We start from the raw sequence: 22,133 nt of genomic DNA on the forward strand, positions 1-22,133 counted from the left end.
ATTAGCCATGACGAATTCTGATATATATTGTTCAAATTGGGGGTTATCGGGAAAAAAGGGCCAGAGGCGACGGTGGGAATCGAACCCACGACCGCGGCGTGAGAGTCTCTCATGATAACCACTCGGCTACCGCGGTCCCCAGGGCTTTCCTTTGATACATTTAAAAATAAATTGAGTTAAATTAGTTCGTTTTAAACTTACTTATAGTTCATTATTTTACTTGAGTCGAGGTTTTTTCCCAAATGAATTTTATATTGAGCAGACATGATTGAATATAATGAGGGCGTAATGTACCTTGAATATTTACACTAATTTGTTAATGTCAATGTCAATTTCAAGACAGTACAGAAAAACCATAACTCTTAGAATTACTAAACGATCAAACGAATTGAATATAAAAAATGAAATCGAACTTTTTTTTATTCGTCTGGCAACGAGGGGAGCTGTAAGATGAATGTAGAGTGTGTGACGAGGATGTAATAGGAAGCGAATGTTTTGTCACGATCAAGCAGCCCCTACTCTAACTTGTCAATGGCTCTACAAGACCCTCATTGAGTGAATTCCTTTCAAAACAATGTTCGGTTCCCACCGTCGAAGTCTGCAATAATGCCATCATCAAGACTCCTGTGAGCGACGACTTGGAATTAACACTAAACGGTTTTTGTAGTTTGACATTTCTCTTTTAGTACAACAATAATTCTCAGATTTGCATAATTATATGTTTAGTTTTTAAAGGAAAACGGTTGATAAACTTGTTTTGTTACAAGAATACTGTTGAGGGTGATGATACCAGGAATAAATAGGATTTGTCTATTTCCCAAACCGTCCAGACTTTTGGGTTATTAAACTTTTCCTATTTCTTTTGTGCAGCTTAGTTCAGATCCTTCTTTCAAGAAGCAGTAGGTCATAGACTGTCATTGCAATTTCTATTTCAGGATGTTCTTGGCACCCTAGGTTGTCTTCATTAGTTACTTCGAAGATAACATGGGTTCTTCCTTGTCATTGCATAATTTACAGATGGGATTATCATTGAATATACCCATGTTGTTGGAGTTTTCTCATATACCAGTGACCAGTGTATGGCCCTATTACCTGAGTTGTACCCACACTGATGTGATTGCAAGTTTTAGTTAAGGTTTTTGGTTGACATGCTCTTCCTTCTAATTGCATAGCCTCCTAACAGGTTATCATTGAATATACCCATACTGTAGGTGTTTTCTCCAATGACTGTAACTGATATATACCCCTATCACTCTCATGAAATTTACCCTGAGTGTAGGAATGTGATTGCCATTTCAAGTGAAGTTTCTTCGGTGCAGGTTCTTGCTCTTCATTGTATATCCTAAAAATGAGGTCATCATTGAATATACCCATGTTGTGTAGATGTTTTCTCAAATGGCAGTGACCGATATATAGACCTATCACTCTCCTCAGTTGTACCCTCAGTGTCGAAATGTGATTGCAAGTTTTGATGATGGTTCTTGGGTGGCAGGTTCTTCCTCCTAATTGCATAACCTGCAAACAGTTGAATATAACCTATGTGTAGGTGGTTTCTCACATAATAGTGACCGGTGTATAGGTCTGTTACGTTAGTTTTACCCTCACTGTATCAAAGTTATTGCCAGTTTTGTTGAAGTTTCCTTAGGTGGCAGGATCTTCCTCGTCATTTCATAACCTCCAAACGGGATTAACATTTTGTAGTGTTCGTGTTTTCTCAGATGGCAGAGACCCATATGTAGACCTATCACTCTCCTCAGTTGTACCCTAAGTGTACAAATGTGTTTGCAAGTTTTGGTAAAGGTTCTTGGGTAACAGGTTCTTCCTCCTAATTGCATAACCTGCAAACAGGCTTATCATTGAATATTCCTAAGCTATAGGTGGTTTCTCAGATAATAGTGACCGGTGTATAGCTCTGTTACCTTAGTTTTACCCTCAATGTATCATAGTTATTGCCAGTTTTGATGAAGATTCTTGGGTGGCAGGATCTTCCTCGTCGTTTCATAACCTCCAAATGGGGTTATCATTTTGTTGTGTTCGTAGTTTCTCAGATGGCAGTGACCGATGTTTAGTCATATCATTTTCTAAGTTTTACCCTTTTAGCTGTAGCAATGTTGCTTTTTTTGACGAAGGTTCTTTTAAGGGTATAGTGACCGTTTTTCGGACGAACAGCCGGTTTTTACTTTATCTTAACCTATGTTGTTGAAGAAAGAATTATTTTAATTTTGATAGATATTTCTTATTCAGAACAGTCGGCACTTTGTAATTAAGTTTCAAACTCTTAAAGTTTTACCGGATTTCTATAATTTTTCAAGGTCATTTAGTTGTTCAAACATATTCATTTGGATTCTGAGACTAGTTGAAATGGAAAGTATGTGTCGATTGCTTGTTTAGTACATTTTGATGGTTTGATGTAGAACCAGGTTTAAGAACAGCAATCTGCAACCTGGACTATAACAATATTGCCGGGCCAAATCATGTATGTAGGTAAATGAAGGAAAGGGCCAAATATACTACGTTGCTACCAGATAAGTTTGCATGAGCAACACATGTTGCACATTACATAACACTTGAACTGTATTATGTCCTTAATTCCTGTAATCTTCTGTTTCATCTGTTTATTGGGTACATAATATTCTGTCTATTATTAAAACACTTTGACTAACTACGAGGCGATTAACTTTTATGTAAAAATGACAAGCTTCTTTAATGTGTTTTGGTTTATGGTTTCAACCCCCTTTATTTTATGAATTTTTTGTACTTGAAAATAAAGGGCGACCCTTGGCTTGACTGGAAGGACCTTAATCGCCGACTTCCTAGTGGCATGACTCGCCTGGATTTTTTTTTACGGGCGGCGTTGACGATAAACGCCGACCGTTGAAAAACGATATTTTCTCTTTTATCGTGTAGATCTTCTGTTTTAAATTCATTATCATTCTTATGTTACATGTATAATATTTTTTATGTTTCAGGGATTTACAAGGCAACAACCTAACTGTCATATACGAAAACGACTTCGAGGGGATGACAAACCTGAGAATATTGTAAGTTTCTCTTTTCTATTTGGTTATTGTTGTTGGTTTTTGGGTTTAGTAAAAGTAGAGAAACTGGTTTTTAGTGATAAAATAAAATCGAAGTTTCGTTCAGAGTTGATTACTTATTCAATATGGCTGTTGGCCTAAATATTATTTTATTGTGCATAAACTTTTTTATTGCATTTATTTGATATATACAAATACAAATATTGTATTAAGTAAGTATGTTCACATATGTTGAATGTGTAATGATTTTTATATGCAGTTTTACACGTGCATAAACTTCCTTATATTTTTTAATAGTAATTTTTTTCCTTTGGAATTTTTTGTTGTTAATCCTAACTCTCGTTAAAACTAATATCTGTGGAATTGGATATAGGTCAAATGTTCCCTTGTAATACATCGCACTTCTGCCGAATCTCGTCGACCGCGGATTTGACGGATCCGTCCGTTTGTGAATAGCAAATCCAAAGCGAAGAGCCCCGATTGTCAAAATCCGGTAGTATTCACCGGCGATAAACACCAGTCAGCAGAGTGTTAATGACACCTTTTATAATGGCTGGGGAAGAAATATAACGAAACCGTTTGACCAAGAATAGAAAAATTCATTTTATAGTAGAAGACTACTACTGGTTTAAGGGATGCCAATCCCAAGCCAACACCTGAAGGACGTAGGCTTTCCCTCGTATTTCGAGTCGACCTGGAGGGTTCGTGGGATAGCCGTTATAAAAAAGAGCTTGAACAATAGGGGGTTGAAAGATTAGTCTGGAATGTTTGGCTTAGTGGATCGCTGTATTAAATGAAATAGACAAAATATTTGAATCCCCTAAAAAAACGGACATTTAAGGGGTATTCACGATCTTTGTGTTAGCCCTGATAAGTTTGTCAGGTCCTGTTAGATCGATAAAAATGTTGACTTGTAAGAATCGGCTAGTTAACATTGCTCGATCTAACAGGCCAGGGCCAGTGTTAGTTGTTAGGTCGAAAATGTAGTCACATTGCTAGCCGTTAGAGCGTAGGTAACCAACATGGCAGCCATGAATTCAACAGCTGTTTTTTGTTTACATGTATTTTTATTCTTAAAAACACGTTAATTAAATCAGACCAATATATTCATTTTGTTAATTTCTGACCTGTCTTTCTACTCTCATTCATAATAGATACATCCCCTATCCTATAAAGTTGTAGGCTGTTAAATCTTAGGAAACAAGTTAGGTATATCGGCACGAATTGAAGCGGGTTATTTGTTAGTACTTAAGTGCATAGATGGCATTTTGAATGAAAGAGTTTATTAATTTTCCTTTTTATTAACTACTGGCATTTTACAATTTAACACAAAAGAAAACCAAAGCCAACAATAACAAGCCTTCAAGGACTGTTATAGCTTTATTTTTGGTTATACCAATCGCCACGTTCAGCATTGCGGAAAAATTAACATTTAACATGCTAAGAAAAGAAAGGGGGCTTCACGATCTTACTGGACATTTCTCTATTCGAGTTATAATTTTACATACGTCGTGAATACCCCTATTATCTTTCGTCAAAATCGTCGTAGAGTTTTGTGTATTTAAGTGATGATTATGTTCTCGTCGATGGGTTGTCGTCCGCTTTGCAGAGTAAGCCGTATCAGTTTAAGTTGTTCCGGCGACATGAGCATAAGGATGTTAGCCCTAGACTCGAGAGGGAAAACTGGTATGATCCAGGGAAGAGTTCCATTTTATTTTTTCTTTACCCTGATTTTATTTTTATTAATTAGAATTCATAAATTTTTTTTTTTGGCGTTATGAACTATGCATATTAGCCATGTGACAATTCATATATGTGTGATCAAATTTGGGGGGGTTATTGTGAAAAAAGGGCCAGAGGCGACGGTGGGAATCGAACCCACGACCGCGGCGTGAGTCTCTCATGCTAACCACTCGGCTACCGCGGTCCCCTTCATAAATTGTTGAGTTGCCCTTTTCGTTTATTTTAATTTCTTTGTTATTTCTATTCAAAATTAATATTTACTTATTTGAGGAAAATTCGCGATAATTTCTCGGATCGAATTGGGAGATTGGCCGAGCAGTCTCGCAAATGAAATGGGGACGTCTCGTCGCAAAATATCGCGAATTGTGAAAAATAAAAAGACAATAATCAAACAATTTAATAAGCGCCATAAAGTTAAGAAATATGAGCCAAAAAGATACCAGATTACATACTACAACGATACTATAGTTAAATAACTCTATTCACATTTGTACATACATATGTACATATATGTATTAATATTTTAAAAACAATTGTGTAAATGCATTACTTTAGCAGGTTGGTATATATTTTGCAATTCCTCATAAACCATGCTAACATGTTTAACATGCTAAGAAAAGAAGGGGGGTTTCACGGACATTTCTCTATTCGAGTTATCTTACAAACATCGTAAATACCTCTTTAGTGTAAAGTTTGATCTCTGGGTATGACTAATAGAACGAGCAGGCCAGTAGTGTAAATAGTGAATAGGGTATTGCCAAGAATGCCCTCTTGTGCGACCCCGCAGAGTAGAACGTGATATTTAGCATAGAGAAAATAATCGAATCCCCTAACAGAAAACATGGAGCGCACAGCTTTTCTACATGATTTAATCATTAGATAGTAATATTAGAATGAGTAGTCAGAAGTGTAAACAAGGAATAGGATGGGAGCAAGAATGCTCCCTTTGCCTTGACGCAAATTGTGTAGTGATATTTTGGGTTGTACACAAAATCTAACACCGAATCTACCAAAAAATTGACGTTGAAGGCAAAGTTTACTCTTTGTTTGAGAATAATAAGGTGAAAAGGTTGTGTTATAAATAGTCAGTAGGATAGGGCCTAGAATGTTACCTTGCGGGACAGGACACCGGTTCGGATCTGTCTTGTCTTTAAATGCAAATTCCTTTGAAACAACGATTTGTTAGATAAGATTTTAGGCTTACGTTATTTAGAAATGGTATTTTTCTGTTTGAAGAGAACTACCAAGTAAAAGACCCTGTAAAATGTATCTGTCTAAGAAAGCACCCGAACTTCTTAGTTCTCGAAAGTAAAGGAAGTACTAATCTTAAACTTGGTTATTCATTTTAGACAATCGATGTTCCTAGTGATGTATATGATATTTTTTTAAACTGAACCCTGTGTCTGTTTTCTAAGCGTCTAATCCGGTTTATCGGCGATCGAAGATCATCCAGGATAATACGATAGATTCCGGTTTTCAAGTCATCGATGGGAAAATGTATTCAAAGGTTAACTTCTAATATTTCACTATATTACAGACTGTCTTTTCTTATAAAACGTAAAATTATTGTTTTTGTTAAAAAATTATCCAAGAATGACAAAATATTTCTCTTTAAAAAGTTTTACAGGTCGAAACTGTTCCGTATGCAGTTCCACCGGCTTGTGGTATATAAATCTCAGATCTCGACTGATAATCAATCACCAACGCCTTTTCAATCATCGCACCGTCCGCTAGGTTCACAGAGCCCATAGGAATGCCTATATAACATCTCTGAAAACGAACTGTCAGCCTTAATGGAAGAAGTTTGACTATATTTATGATTTGCCTGCCTCTTATGAGCTCTGACTAGCGAGGACGGACGGACCGCGGATGATCACCAATTGTATTCCTGGTAAACCCCGTTGTTTCGATAAAAAAAGAAATGTAAACAAATTTTATTTTTATTTGATATTTTTTACTAATACGGAATAAATAATTGTAAGATGTATGAAAATAAATAATTTTACTTCCGTACGTTTGAAAGTCATTGCGGATAATATGATTAGATACGAAGTAAGAATACTAGGCAATAATTTGAACCATTTTGTACTAGAGCCACTTGATTGTTTGAATGTTGGAACGCTTCGTCGAATTCAACATTTCAATTCTCTGTGACAAGATTGTTCTTTCAGTCATTTAAGTCGAGTGTAGTGGTACAAGAAAGCATTTTGCCTGAAGGACTACTGGGTCAGGATTTGAGGAAATGATGGCAGTATTGTCTTAAAATGTGAGGAGTAGAGTATCGATATCGACAGGAATGTGTGTTCCAAGCAATCCCGACACAGTGTATACTGAAAATAGAATGGGACGAAGGATTGCCTTGCGGAACACCATCATAAGTAAAGTTGATTAGCCCAAGTACCTATTGGGCAGATAAGATTTCAGAATGAGGTTATAAGTGAATGGATGGATGACGTTAATCTTCCAGAGCAAACCAGGGTGACACACTCGGTCAATAGCTCGGCACACGTCTAGGAAAGCACCTCATCGGTTCCTTCGGATCAAGGATGTGCAATGATGTCTGCAAATCTGCGGCACTGTTGAATGGTATGTATATCGCCTGAACCCGAATTGGTGGAAAGACATTGAAGCTTTCAAAGATGGGATTTTACCAAGTAATGTCAACAAACGGGTGGTGTGATATGACGTAGCGTGCTGAGGTTTTAAGGTTTGGGGGTCTTGGTTCTTAATTTATATTGGGTTGGAAAGTAGGTTCTAAGGAGTGAGTGATGGTGGTAAGGAAAATTGTTTCTTATGAAGATTTCGATGTATGTTTGTAGTGATAAGGTCAAAATTAGGGGTTTTTTATTAGGGAATGATTGATTATGAATTCGACCTCTGATGGATTGAGACATTTAAGTGTTCTTGCGTTTTGGAATTTGGCGAAAAGAAAGGACTGTTTCCTCTATTAATTTATATGGTTTTCCTTGTTCATTTCATGAAAAATTGGATGGAAAGTTAAGTTTTTCTCAATGAAGTAAAAACGTCTAAGTTTGGTGGAAAAAGTCTAGCAGGGATCGAAACATTTTTAATCTAAAAGTTATACGGACTCAAAGAAACTAAAGTTATAGCTCAATAAAAAATACAAAGGAAGGCTTATAAAGGGAATAGGGGGAAAAGGATGTATCACGATCGAAAGCAAATCGTAAATATGGATGTGAGAGGGGCTTCCTGGGGCTTAAAGCAACTTAAACTACGGTAAATCCGCCTACAAGGATGACCTCCATTTTAATGTTGCAAGTTCAGATCTGTTTTTATTTGGGTTCTCATTACGCAACCAAGGAGTCAAAATAACAGGCCACGGGTGCAACTGGTCTGTGTTATTTGCCAGAGGCAACGTGACAAATTACAATAATCTTGTAGATTTTCTAGGCTATTGTGGAATCGGCTAATTATCTTTTTAATTAATGTTTCGTTTTGAAATTCAAATGCGCGCACCGTGTCTCTTTTATTCTACCTGTCTCTGGATCACGACGAAATATAGGCCTTTGGTAAATAGCCCGTTCGTTAGATGTCTCTTTGAAAATGTGGTACGCCTTATTACAAGTTGAGAGAGAAAGTTATAAATACTGTGGAAGATTTATCGATTAAATCAAGGAATTTGAATGCTCTATGATGCAAGAAACTGCCAGGAATAGTTGTTTAACCATCATACATAGATTACTTTATTGTTATAACAATTTACATTGTTATCAATGTTATTTCACATGTTTTCGATTTTATAGATATAAAGAAATGTAAATCTTGTTTGTTATATATTAGATTTTATATCAATATTTTCTTTACCTCAACTAAAAATTTATTTTTAAGTTTTTTAATTTTCGGCGTAACCTGTTATAAACTTACTCTGAAAAGACCTCCGGGCTTTTATTTGTTTTTGGTTTTCGTATGTCGTTCAATGTCTTCTGCATTCCTTACATTTAACTTTCTTTTATCACAGCCTTTCGTAAAATTATTTATTTTTTTCTTTTACATATTTTAGGTTTAAATAAATATACAAAACATGTATTGAATAATTTAAAAGTGGTTTACAGCCCTCTCTTTGTTTTACACGAAATCTGTAATGTTTTTTTCTGTATTTTTAAGATTTTTAAAGCATATGACTCACCACCCCCAAATCTAACTCTATAATTTATTATAATTAATTAAGGGTTTTAGGTGAGATAAAAAAGTGCGGTTGAGATGGGAAGTTGGTGTCCGAGTGGATCGAGGTCACGATAGCTCAAGTGGTAGAGCAGCGGCGTATCAAGCCGAAGATCGTGGGTTCGAATCCCGCTCGTGCCATTGACTTTTCTATCTCAACTAGAAACCTTAATTAATTATAATATATTAATTGGTCAAGCGGATCACGAAATTAGTGAATTATATAATTTATTATTCCTTGAAACAAAGCTAAGTATAGAATTATGAAAGCCCATATATCAATTTCTTCCTTCAATTTATAAATGAGATAACATATATATGATAATTTCTACATATATTAAATGTATGGTCATGCCATCATAATCTGCTATCTATTAAACCTATGATTTTAGCATTATCACAGTCCGATTGATGTTAAATCTAATAAACTTATTCTTTGTCATATAGAGCACAAAAAATTTAGATTGAAATAGTCATAAATTAAATTCAATATGAATTAGTTATAAATTACATGTACAATAATATGAAATAGTAATAAATTACGTTTAATAACAACTTTAATGCATCAATATCTCAGTTTCGAAAAACGTCATTAGCATGCTGGAAAGTTAAAATATCCTTATTTACATCTACATTTAAGCCATTTAAATACATAATAAAATATATCCGGTCCAATATGGTGCCCTGAAGCATACCACTCTTCTCTCTCACGTCTCAATCTTGTCTGGCACGTCCATTTGGTCGCTCACGATCTTTACCTTTTTTATGCTAATAATCTTACTGTTATCGTTCTATTACATTCTCTCNAGGTTTCAGAAAAACATTTTCTTTATCGTGCCAACGTTTCGATCTTTATTGAGATCATCTTCAGGGCTCAAAGTGTTTGTCTTCTGTGTAATTGTGTCATTCTTGCGTGTTGTGTCGAGAGTTAAATAAACACTTTTACTCCATGATGCACATTTTCCGGATCAGACTTAACGAAGAGATAAATGTTATGCGTCAAATTTCTCCATCTTAACATCATAACAAACTCTTGTTTTAAACAATTTCAATGAATTTCACATAATAATAAAAGTTTATAGTTACGTAAAATCAATCCTTTTAAGGATATTAATTTAATATAAAGAAACATTTAAACAAAAAATTATCAACTATTTATTTACCATTATTTTCGTTATTTTTCCAGAAATAGATTGATTTACAGGGATCAAAATAATTTCAGCCAATTGAAAACAAGGATTTATGTTTTGATAAATATCTTAATAAATTTTTCTTTAAACATCCTCTAAATAAATATTTATAAAACGCATTGACGTTTATTACGAAGCAGTTCTAAGTATAATTGTATTGTGTTTCACATAGTAAGATTGCTCACAAACTTAAAAATCCTCGTTTGTCCACAAGTAAAAAGTAAAAGTGGAAGTAAATTATGCTTCTTTTTAAATTATCTATCTTAACTTATCTACATGACCAACGTAAAAGATTAATTTTATAGTCGTTCACAAAACTGTTATAATGGGGCTTTTCCTTTTCCAAGAATGTCCGCCTCATATTAAAAAAAAAGTTGAATTAAGGACCCAAGACGTTTTCTTCGACGAGCCCAACGATGCGTTATTAAACGACCGAGACCGTTGATTTTTCTGCCCTGTCACCGGAAAAGAAGACCGTCTAATAGCGAGGCATGGAACATGAACATTCCAACATCAAGAAGAAGAAGAAGAATCGTCTCTGGCCGGGGGGGGGGTTATTACTGAACCATTCTTATTAACCTCTTATTAAAAAAATAGAAAATGTGTACCAATTAAATTCTTAAAGTGATATTTAAAAAAACACAACTAAAAGGTTAATACATTGAAACAAATTTTTTTAGTACAAGTTTCATGAAGTTGAAAATTTTGAAAACAAACTCTTCACTTGCAAATTTGATTCTATGAAGAAATCAAGCTTTAATCAATTCAAAACATTTCTGCAATTGGCTGAAACCCCCCCCCCCAAAAAAAAAAGTCGGCTCTACAAATAGCTGGATGTAGGTCCCAGGAAATGGTACGGCCTACGAGCACCACAACCATCATTCAAGCAAAAGGATGTACACATAAAATAAATAACAAACTTCTCAAAGGTGCTACAATGATATCAGATAACCAGGCAGCTTCTAAGAACTCTTCAAGTCAACGAGATCCACACAAAAATGATCTCGATAAATAGATAGAGTGAGAGAAAGAAGTATATAGAACTAAATAGACCTCTATATGGATGTATAGATGTATATCTGTATATCTATATATCTATATATCTGTATATCTATATATATCTTTATATCTGTATATCTGTATATCTGTATATATATATANCAATGATACAAAAACGAACTTTCTTCATTCAAACCAATAAATGCAATCAAACAACACATATCTCATTCACTTGTGCCACAGAACTAAACAATCCGCGTTAGTAAAAATAATCGTTCCCATAAATAACATGTTGTTTATGTAAAGATTTAAATCATACAGAAAGTATTAGGTTTTATTGTTGTCTATTTGAATTATGCGTCGGTAAATTTTATTCAACGGCGGTAAAAACGTACTTTTTTATTCAATTCAATAATTTCAATTGAATTAATTTTTTTTCGGGGTCGCTACAGCAGTGGTCATATGCCAGGGTGCCGCTGTTTTCGTTAAAGAAAGCGCATTTGAAGGTATGTAAGGTTGGAATTTAGGGCCTCTGGATTCGAACCCGGGACCTTTACCTTACTGAGCTGAGCGCCGTGTCAACGCCTTACCGTTGCAGCTATCGACGACCTTGTTGTTCTGTTGGATTGTTAATATAGTTGAAAAAAGGAGAAAAATATGAGTGAGAGAACGAGAGAAAGTTCATATATAGATATGTATATAGATATATAGATATACAGATATACAGATATAAAGATATATATAGATATACAGATATATAGATATATAGATATGTATATAGATATATAGATATACAGATATACAGATATATAGATATATATAGATATACAGATATATAGATATATAGATATGCAGATATATAGATATATAGATATATACATATATATAGAGAGACGGAAATTCAACGAGGAGAATGAGATTGTAAGGATGAAAAGGGGAAAGATCGTGAGAGACCAAAGAGAAAGATAAATTGATACATGGAGAGATAATTTTTTATCTAGATAGATAGTGAGACAGATAAATAGATAGATTTAGATGGTTAGATATATAGATAGTAGATATATAGAGAGAGCGGGTGAGAGAAAGAGAGAGAGTGAGAGAGAGATTGAGTAATATTGAGAGGGAGTGAAAAAATCGATAGTGGGAGAAAGAGAATTACTAAAGCGAAAAAGGTATAGTTAATAAGAGTCAATGTGTCAGAAAGCTTCACTAAAAGAGAAATGAGAGAGCGGGTTAGATGTGTGATAAATGAAAATGTCAAATCGATGGTTACACTCCGAAAATATTTTTAAACAATAAAAATATACTATGATAATTTAAAAAAAAAAAAAAATCATCAGATTTTTTCCGGAGAGCTCAATGTGTCTTACTAATTAGACATTAGAAGGTTGTATTTTTGACAGGAATATTAGTAAATATATATTTTCATTATGAAAAATTACACAAATTAACATTTAAAAAAAAATAATGTTAACTTTCTTGTTTTTCCACGAAAGAGAAGAGAGAGAGAGAGAGTGAGCAAGAGCGAGTGAGGGAGAGAGAGAGAGATAACGTAAACAGCAGTCCGACCCGGTGTGCGAAGCAGAACACAAACATATATCAGATACACTATACCAACGTTCGTACTAAACAATCTTGTCAATCACTAGTGCCTAAAATAGGGGTTCAAGGTAGTAATTCAGACTGGAAATTAGATAAACACATACTGGAAACTTATCTGGCTTGATGAATCTCGACTTAAGAAGATTGATTTCTTTGAATCGACATCTTTGTTATGTTTGGTTTAAAAGTAAAAGATTTATAAATAATTTAAGCTCGTGTAAATATTCAAAATTTCGTGAAATTTTGCAGGGAGGAATTCGCCTCCGGGTGACAAAGGGCTTGCTCCTTTGTGGGACAGGAATTTAAACGATACATATTTCCTTTAATACCTCCCTAAATGATGCACATATATGTATTTGATAATTACTGAAATTTTTTGAAATGCTTCCAACGAATTGGATTCCATGAATTTATATTAAACTCAATACTATGTCACTTCGTAAACCCTACTCCCGCATTGTAGTGTGCACACCGCGGAACTTTATGAATGTTGTTGCACGCCTTTGGGATTCATGTTAGCTCGTGTGCGCTGATTCCTTGATTGCGTTGTGGGTCCTAAAGGACAGATTCTCCGTGGAACTTCTCGTTTGTTGCTTTTGTTCAAAAGATACGTTGAATCGTAGTACCTAGGAAAATCGGTAGTAGTTGTCTGAAAACCTGGAATGCAACGAAAAGCGGACGATGCGGGGAAAGCCGGGACTGCTCACACTCCAAATCATGTAAGATTTGGGTGTATAATACCGCGCCCTGGAGAGCTATTGTATGCCCCGATCTGTACTTACAGCACACCGGTGAATCCTTGTTCATCAAGAAACATGTTTAGTTAGATCTGGTTTGAGTGGTTGAATTTCTTCTACGGTTAGTTGTGCATCCCAAAACTCATCCTCCCCCGGGCAAATGTGGCGCCATAGTTTTTTAATAGGTGCATCTCCTCTTCTTCTTGGCAGAGATGTCGTGTTGGGTTATACCAATCTTCTCCAAGTGCCCATTCAGTCTGCACTGTCTTGTTAAGATACCTATCAGGATTCGAAGTTTTTCCTGCTCATTTGTTGCATTCTATTATTTCTTTTCTTCCAAAACTTGCTAAAAGGTTCTTGGATTGTTTATATCCATTGAGTGAATTCCGCTGTTTTCTCATTTTCATTATGCCTAACATAAGATATTCATCAACAGTGTCAATCTCTATGACACAGAATGGCTCAGGAACTATCAGCAGTAAGTAGATTTCTTTTCCTTTCCTTGCAAGAGCGTCCGCTCTCTGGTTGACTCTACTCCCCATGTCCTGGGACCCAGGAGGGTGACTTTATTTTGCATACCTATTCTTTTTAGTTTAGTTTTGTAATTCAGTACCATCTTTGAGCTAGTGATGTTAGAACGTAGTGGTTTGATGCTATCTGACATGTTTTTGCACCCTTTGTCAAAATTGAACTGAGTACATCTCTCTACTGCATGGACTTCCGCTTGAAAATAGTAGCATATTTTCCCATGTGTTCTGAATATTTGGTTCCAGGACGGAACACTCCTGCAAAATGTGTTCACCCATAATTGAAGGGTGTCCTTCTTTGGCTTTCATATAGGGAGCTAGTAGGCGAGAAAGTAGCGAATTTTTAGATTTACTATTTCGATTTCTGGAGGTAACTGGGGTAATTTTGTACATACTGATCTTTTATTTATTCTTGCTGTTGTTTTATATATATCAAATTTGATTATATATGTTTTAACTGTTTCGTGTGAATGTATTTATATCCGTAAATGTCTGTGTAGTATAAAGAGAGTCGATGGCGGATTATCAAATACCCCATCGACCCTAGTGCAAGTATAAGATGTCTATACGCGTGATGGGGGAATAATTTGTATCCCATCACCCAACATGAGTGAAAGGTAAGTAAATAAGATGGAACGTATTAAGAAAGTTAACGTATTAAGAGTTTAGGTAAACCTGCATAAGTTGGGGGCTGAAATGACCTTATTGTCGATAGCCCTTTGAGCCTAACTTCGACGTTGTACAGGTAGATAGATGTCTTAGGGATGTTTTAGGATACTAAAAGGAAATATCAGGGAAAAATATTTTGACCAACATAAACTTTTTTATTATAATAGTTGTATGTATTAACCAACTTTATACTATTTTAATGATAGTTTTAATTAGTTTTAGTTAATTGGTTTTATCAAACAAGGCAGCTTCATGTTAATTGTGTTACATATATCCGTTCTTTTCGAAAATGATTTGACTTTATTTTTCAACTTTCCTGTACAGTCTGACCGTTTGTGAGCCAGGTAACGTAACAGGATCTTCCCTTGTTTCTTCGGACAGTTTACTATCTTCATGGAACATGTACTCTTCTATAGGTTTTATTTTTCAATTGGGTCGTTTTGTTCTTGACTAATACGAACCTGCGGTACATTTTATGACCCTGTTATTTGGGGTATTTTATTCAAGCCATTTCTCCCGCGAGTTATCTCCCTCTCTCCTTCGTTCCTTCGTTCTTTCCAAGATCATTTGTATTTTGTCGGTTTTTAAGGCAGCTGGTTTGGATTGATAAATTGTAATTGTATAATTGTAAGGGACGAAAAAGATATATACGCAGGTAGATAGATAGATCGACAGATAGATAGTTAAATGGTAAGCGTAAATAAGTAAAAGAGATAGAAAAGTAGACAGTTTGTGTTTTTCTGTGTGCGTGCGTGTGTGTGTGTGTGTGTGTGTGTGTGTGTGTGTGTGTGTGTGTGTGTGTGTGAGAGAGTNAGGGAGAGAGAGAGATAGATAGATAGATAGATAGATAGAGAGAGAGAGAGAGAGAGAGAGAGAGAGAGAGAGAGAGAGAGAGTGAGAGAATGAGAAAGGGATTGAGATTCCTTTCATTACTACTCAACCTAATATCACCAAAAAAAGTTTGTCATTGTAGCCTCCCCTTGAAACTACTGTAACTGTACATGTTTTATATGTTAACTATAATAGCATTATCTAATTGTGTATGCAGGATATGCTTATAAACTGATTCTTTATAATATTTTAAAATAAGGTTTAACAAACAACCCTTTTCAGCCGTCGTTTTTCGGTTGATGGCAAAGCTTTTAGCTTGAAGGAAAAAAATTCATCAACCCCAACCGCTGACCCTTGTTTGTCCTGGAACACCTTGTCATCTTCCGTTTTGATGATATCCGATGTAACTCGACGTCAATATTAACGATGAGCCCCTTTCGGGGGATTGTAGCCCATGGAGGAAACTTTTTTTCTCTCCGGTGATAAAGTTGTTTTTCTGTTCTGTAGAAACCACCACTGGGCATGCATTTTTATGGCCGAAGTCTTTTGTACTGGTTGGATTTTATGTTAAGTACGTTTACCAAGTGACTTTCAGGCGGCAGTGTGGTATAACGGAGCTTGATTTGATACGATTTTTCTTTGAACTGAATGTGTCTTATTCCGTATTTTTCGAATCTAGAGATCTTAGATAACGCACCAGAGGGAGTAAGACGGCTAGGCTCTTGTATTGGCGGACAGTAGTGTATGATTTAAGGGCGGCGGTAGCCCGTTTGCTCTATTGTTACCCTTGTCCGAAATTCAACATATCTGTTTATAACTCCAAAGTGAATTAGAAAAGGAGTGTAGCGTCTATAACGTTTTCTCGATTTCAAAATAGGAAGAGCACATGTGTAATCGAAGGGAATCCGGAGATTCATTTCCTTCAGCATATTGAGGCGTTTTATTCAAATAATTTAAATTGAATTATGAACTTCTGATGAATAAATTTACGTATTTATTTAATGGCGAATAATACTCTAACAACAAATGGAGCGTTACCAAGAGAGCTTTTCATGCTGTTTTTCTGCCCTATTTGTTATTCTAGGATGAATAGTTTTTGGCAAAATCCAAACATTATAGAAACATTATTTTTTAAAATTATTATATATTTCAATTATCGCAAGATATTTTTAGTCCTGGACTTCTCTCACTCTCCCTCCGTCCACTCTCACACTTTTCTTCTTTCCCTCTCTCTCTCTCACACACACACTCGCTCACTCACTCACCCACCCTCTTGTCTATCTTTCATTATCTCATTCACTCTCTCCCTTTCTCCTTCACTTCCGCCATCTCACCCCTTCCTCTTTCACTCATTCTATCTTTCACTGTCTCCCTCATTCTCTCATTCACTCTCTCCCTTTCTCCTTCACTTCCGCCATCTCACCCCTTCCTCTTTCACTCATTCTATCTTTCACTCTCTCTCTCTCATTCTCTCATTCACTCTCTCCCTTTCTCCTTCACTTCCGCATTCTCCCCTTCCTCTTTCACTCATTCTATCTTTGACTCTCTCTCTCTCTCTCTCTCTCTCTCTCTCTATATGTGTTTGTGTGTGTGTGTCTCCCCCTCTATTATTAATTTTTTTTGTGCCTAAGCCTTATCGACCTCAACTCCATGGAAAAAGGTCAAAGTTTCGAAATTTGTTTATACAGTAAATTTACTGATTGCATTGATGCATATTGTTTGAAGAAAAAGATTCGCCGTATAACACATTGTCTCGTTTGGATATTTTTTCATTTTGCTAACGGGTCCCTCTTTTGAAAAGAAATTGTGCAGAAAGTTAGCAGTTGTGCGGCTTGTGTGAGTGTTGACAATAGAAGGTGAAGCAATTAATATAAGGGAAATTAGGGGTTGGCCAGGGCACCTTTGTGTGAGGATGAGCCACCAATTTGCAACCTCTCTACGGTGTGAACCAGCCCCCTTTCATCATCCACCAGGTAATTATGGAACACCGCCGCCCGCCCGCTGCCCCTCAGGAATCCAACTATCCTTATTATAGTTTTGATCAAGTGAACTAACTTCACTTAGAAACTCCATTATATTTTCAAGACAAGTCGTGGAAACTTGTCTCTATCCAATTAGGCTCGGTTTGATGAACGTCACTTTGTGCGACAAAGGGCTAGACGGTCAGTTTAAACTCATAAGGCCACATTTTTTGACCTTTCAGATTTGTTCTGATGTCGGGGAATTAGCCGATTGTCGAAATTGTGTCGACCCCGTTAAAACTGGGCGTAGCGAAAAAGAACAAAGACGAAAGACGAGGAAAACGCGAGGCACTAACATTTCTTCAAAATTTATACAAACCTTTTCAAGAAAATCCTTGAATTTATGGAATTATGTTATACAATCCTTTTCGTAGTTGAGCGATATCTATACGCTAAACTTCTAAATGGCTTTTCTAATGGTCTAAGAGACTTACTGTTGAGAAACTTGTATATAAAATTGTTAAAATGGGCGGAAAGGTAGAATAAATCTTATACGCCCCATCTCTTCACCGGATCTCTTGATAGTGAAAGTTTCGCCAACTTTTTTAAGTAAGCGAAGCATTTCGACAGTATAATTTTACAGCCTAATCCGAGACTGTGTTTATCTTTTAAAAGAGTTAATATTTTATTGTGTTAACCAAATGTTAAAGAGCGCGATTCGATTATTCGTATGTCAAGTATTCTTCATCTATAAAAAAACATCTGGCAATTCAGGACTGCTTTGAAAGATCGATGTGATAATATTGGCGCCCAGGGTTACACAAGGACAAAATGCTCAATATTTTCCTCCAAGTTTAACTCAAACACTCCTTTGAACTGAACACAAGCGAAAATGAGTGCGTGTATATGTGTGCAAAGAAGAAAGTGGGGGTGAGAAATAGAGTTTGAGAGAGAGAGAGAGAAAAAGAGAAGAGAGAGAAAGAGAGAGTGAGTGAGTAAGAGGGTGAGGGAAAGATGATAGATGGATAAATGGATTGATGGATGGAAGGTTAGTTAGTTACTTAGAAAGATAGATAGATAGATAGATTGATTGATAGAGAAAGAGAGAGAGAGAGGGAAAGATGATAGATGGATAAATGGATAGATAGGTAGATAGATAGATGGATAAATGGATTGATGGATAGAAAGTTAGTTAGTTAGATAGNATATAGAGAGAGAGAGAGAGAGAGAGAGAGAGAGAGAATGAGTGGGTGAGGGAAAGGGGCGAACGTTACTTATCGATAAAGAGGACAACAGGAGGTTAACTGAAAGAGGCTGAGAGAAAGAGAATCAGAGATAGAGATAAGCAGAAAATGAGAGCGGAAAAAGAGAATGATATTTAGAGGTAAAGAGCAAAACAGAAGGTTAACGGATGTACAAATGAAGAAAACAAACAGAGAGAAAGAGTTAGAGAGCTTGATAGAGATATATAAATCGATAGAGAACGAGAGAAAGAATGAGAGAGAGAGAGAGAGAGAGAGAGAGAGAGAGAGAGAGAGAGAGTGAGAGAGGGAGAGTGGCGAACGATACTTATATGAAGAGGAAAGCATAACGTTAACTGTGAGAGGCTGAGAGAAAGAGAATGAGAGATGGAGGTAAATAGGAAATGAGAGAGGAGAAAATGAGAATGATACAAAGGGCAAACCGGAGGGCAGTGGATGTGAAAATAATGAAAAAACATATCAAATAATAGCTGCAATCACTGCTAGATTTGTTAATGTTTTTTCTTTCATCCTTGAAAGACAAATCATACAGATTCAATTCTGAAGATGACAAGAAGGCCAAATTCGTCTGACGGATTAAACCGGGAAGATATGCTGATCGGTAAATGATCTGTAACCGTGAAAAAATCTGACATAGATTTAGAATTAGAATAAATTAAAGAAGGGAAATAAAAATGAAATGCATATTTTTCACTTTTACCAGATCCGTCGCATGCTTATGATAACGTGAAGACAAAAAGTACACGTCGTATTGTAAAATAGGCAGATGCGTTGTATATTGATATACATATGACATATGCATATTATAACATGACGATTATTCGGAGCAGTTAGGAAAAAACGAGTGCAATCAAAATTACATTACTCGAGATTTATTTATTACAGGCTTTTTTATGAGATGGCGATTTTAACGATTCCAGTGCATTGTTCTTTCTATCTATTTAAAAACATAGCTTGTGTATAATTAATCAGAATTGTAAATAAAGAGTTGAATCGAATTTTAGTGAATTCCCAATAAATTTAGTAGAATGTGTGATTTATATGACATTTAATGATGGAAGCATGTAAAGTCCCAAATATTTACTCCACGGCGCTATCAGGAGTGTGTAAATCGACCGTTAAAAGATGAAAAAAATTCATTACAATTATTTATTATCTCTGGCTTTAAGATGGGATTAAATATTAGATTTATTATTTAACCGTAAAGGAAAAGAAAAGATAAGGCCAACCTATTTCTCCGATGCGATTCACAGCCTTAATCGGCGCCTAGAGAACAATAAATCATCGTAAACATTTTGACAAAGTCAATATTATGCTTTAAGAGCATATATTAGATAGATAAGATCTAGTAAGGGGCGGGACCTTTGTAAGACAGCCCCGCTAACATGTTTATATAGGTTGGGCGAGTGATGGGGAGTTGAAAATAAAAAATAATAAAAACAACTTTTTATGCTGTATTCCCTCTTACAAGCTCGGTTCATTATTCAGCACCCCTTTCTTTTGTATATTTCTCACTTAACCCTTCATGGCCTAATGTTGCCTTAGAGCAAGACGAACTTTAGCAATTTTGTTAAAGGTTGGCGGGAAATCCCGTGCTTTTAGTGATAAAGAGTTTACATTGGCTCCAAATATTGTAAATCAGTGTTGCCAATACACGGGCAGAAACAGAGCGGGAACAACTCTACGCCACGGGATTTCCTGCTAACCTAGAACAAAATTGCTTAAGTTGGCATTACTCTGAAGCAACTTTGGGTAAGAAAGTGTTAAGTTAAAAACAGGATAGGAAAATTTTTAACAATCGATACGCGATGCAGTCGTACGTTGAAGAGCCATGGTGAAGTATGAATATTCCAGAATGGAGAGTTTAGATTTCTGCCAAAAAAAATCAGTGTTGCCAATACACGTGCAGAAACACCGAAGGAAAATCTCCCCGTTAATAAAGTTGCTAAATTTTGTATTGCCCTGAAGCAACTTTGGGCAAGAAAGGGTTAACATGGAGTTTTATGAATATACATTTTTTATGCTGTTTGAACACCATCAGGCACCATTTTAAAAATCGTTTTCGCATGTGGATCTTCCGGATTTAATTAAAAAAATATATTCCATTTAGGATAGTCGAACGGTTATTATTGTTTGGATTTTTTTAAACACGTTTTTTGAAAGTCCGACCAGGCAATCGTGATGATTAAATCAATGACGAAATATTTTACAAGACGTAATCACGAAGCAAAAGGCCACCCGAAGGAAACGTTTTTCTCCCAGGTGGGAGGTTAATTATCAACTCCAGGAGAGAAAAATTAGGGTAATCGATACCTTCGGGAAACGGAAAAATCAGTTGTCCCTGCTTGCATAAAAACCCTGACGAAAAACTCTTTATCGGCTGACAGCGACCAGACACAATCAGAGGCGAAACAAAAGTGGCCAGATAAAAAGAGAAATGCCTTCTCTCTGGTATAGGCTTTTCACAGATTTTATAGACCAGCACGCCCGAAAAGACACCCTCGGTGGGAATTGGTAAGAAAATAAAATTGTAACAATGCTTTGTGCACACATGAAAAGCGCAATTGTTTCCCCAGCCGCCAAGCTGTTTCTCGTAAATTACACCTCTGTTCACTTACTCACATATAAATTTTCTCGTAGAATTAAAAGCCCTTTTGATGTTACCTTCCTCGTCCCTCTTTTCCTTTGTGACAAAAGAATATAAACAATAATTATTAACTTTAGACAACTGAAATTTCAACACGGAATTTTGGATTCAATTTTTTATTGGTTTTATTATTAGTTTACTGCGTCAATTGATTCAATAAGAAGATAGGTTACGAGTAAACAACATGTCAAACATTAGGCAGCCCGTTCGACTGTATGACATGAGCCAGATTGGCCTGTTGATCGCGTGGATTGGTAAGACAGGGAACGTTAAAAATACATAGATAGACACAGCGAAATTTGAGGTATTGTGATTTTGGTAGGACACTAACGTAACGAATTCGGAAAGTGTGATTACTAACAAAAAAGGAAATCAGTGAGGAGGAGTTGACTGGGGGGATTCGATTTGATATTTAACAATCCAGTAAAATTCCATTTCATAAGTCCATATTGGATAAGGTTTGGACGTATGTCTAGAAATTTTTTAGTCGTTGTCGACTTTGTATGTACAGTACCAAGTATTGGACGCAATCTGTCGCAAGAGGTGGAATTCGATATTTTACATTGATACTGGATACATATTGGAATTTATATTCGTTTATTTTTATTTTCCATTACGGAATCACCTAAGATAGCAGGAGGTTTTGGTTTTAAGAAAGCTTTGCAGAGAGGATCGTCTCAAACATAAGGTGTGTGTGGATTGTTGGAATGAAAGAGAATTTCCACAGGGGAGGAGAGTTTCTAAA

At 35.8% G+C, this 22,133-nt stretch overlaps 1 protein-coding gene across 2 annotated transcripts in view; it reads left to right on the forward strand.

Moving 5' to 3' along the window:
- Positions 1–22,133, forward strand: part of LOC106664739 (protein slit) — a 456,738-nt gene that overhangs the window by 143,248 nt on the left and 291,357 nt on the right. For both annotated transcript variants that reach the window (XM_014390718.2, XM_014390719.2), the window contains exon 2: positions 2,970–3,041. In XM_014390718.2, the coding sequence (XP_014246204.1) occupies positions 2,970–3,041 (72 nt within the window). The remainder of the gene's footprint in view (positions 1–2,969; positions 3,042–22,133) is intronic.

This window comes from Cimex lectularius, unplaced genomic scaffold (assembly GCF_000648675.2).
Source record: "Cimex lectularius strain Harlan isolate CLEC.00 unplaced genomic scaffold, Clec_2.1 scaffold212, whole genome shotgun sequence".
Taxonomy (NCBI): domain Eukaryota; kingdom Metazoa; phylum Arthropoda; class Insecta; order Hemiptera; family Cimicidae; genus Cimex; species Cimex lectularius.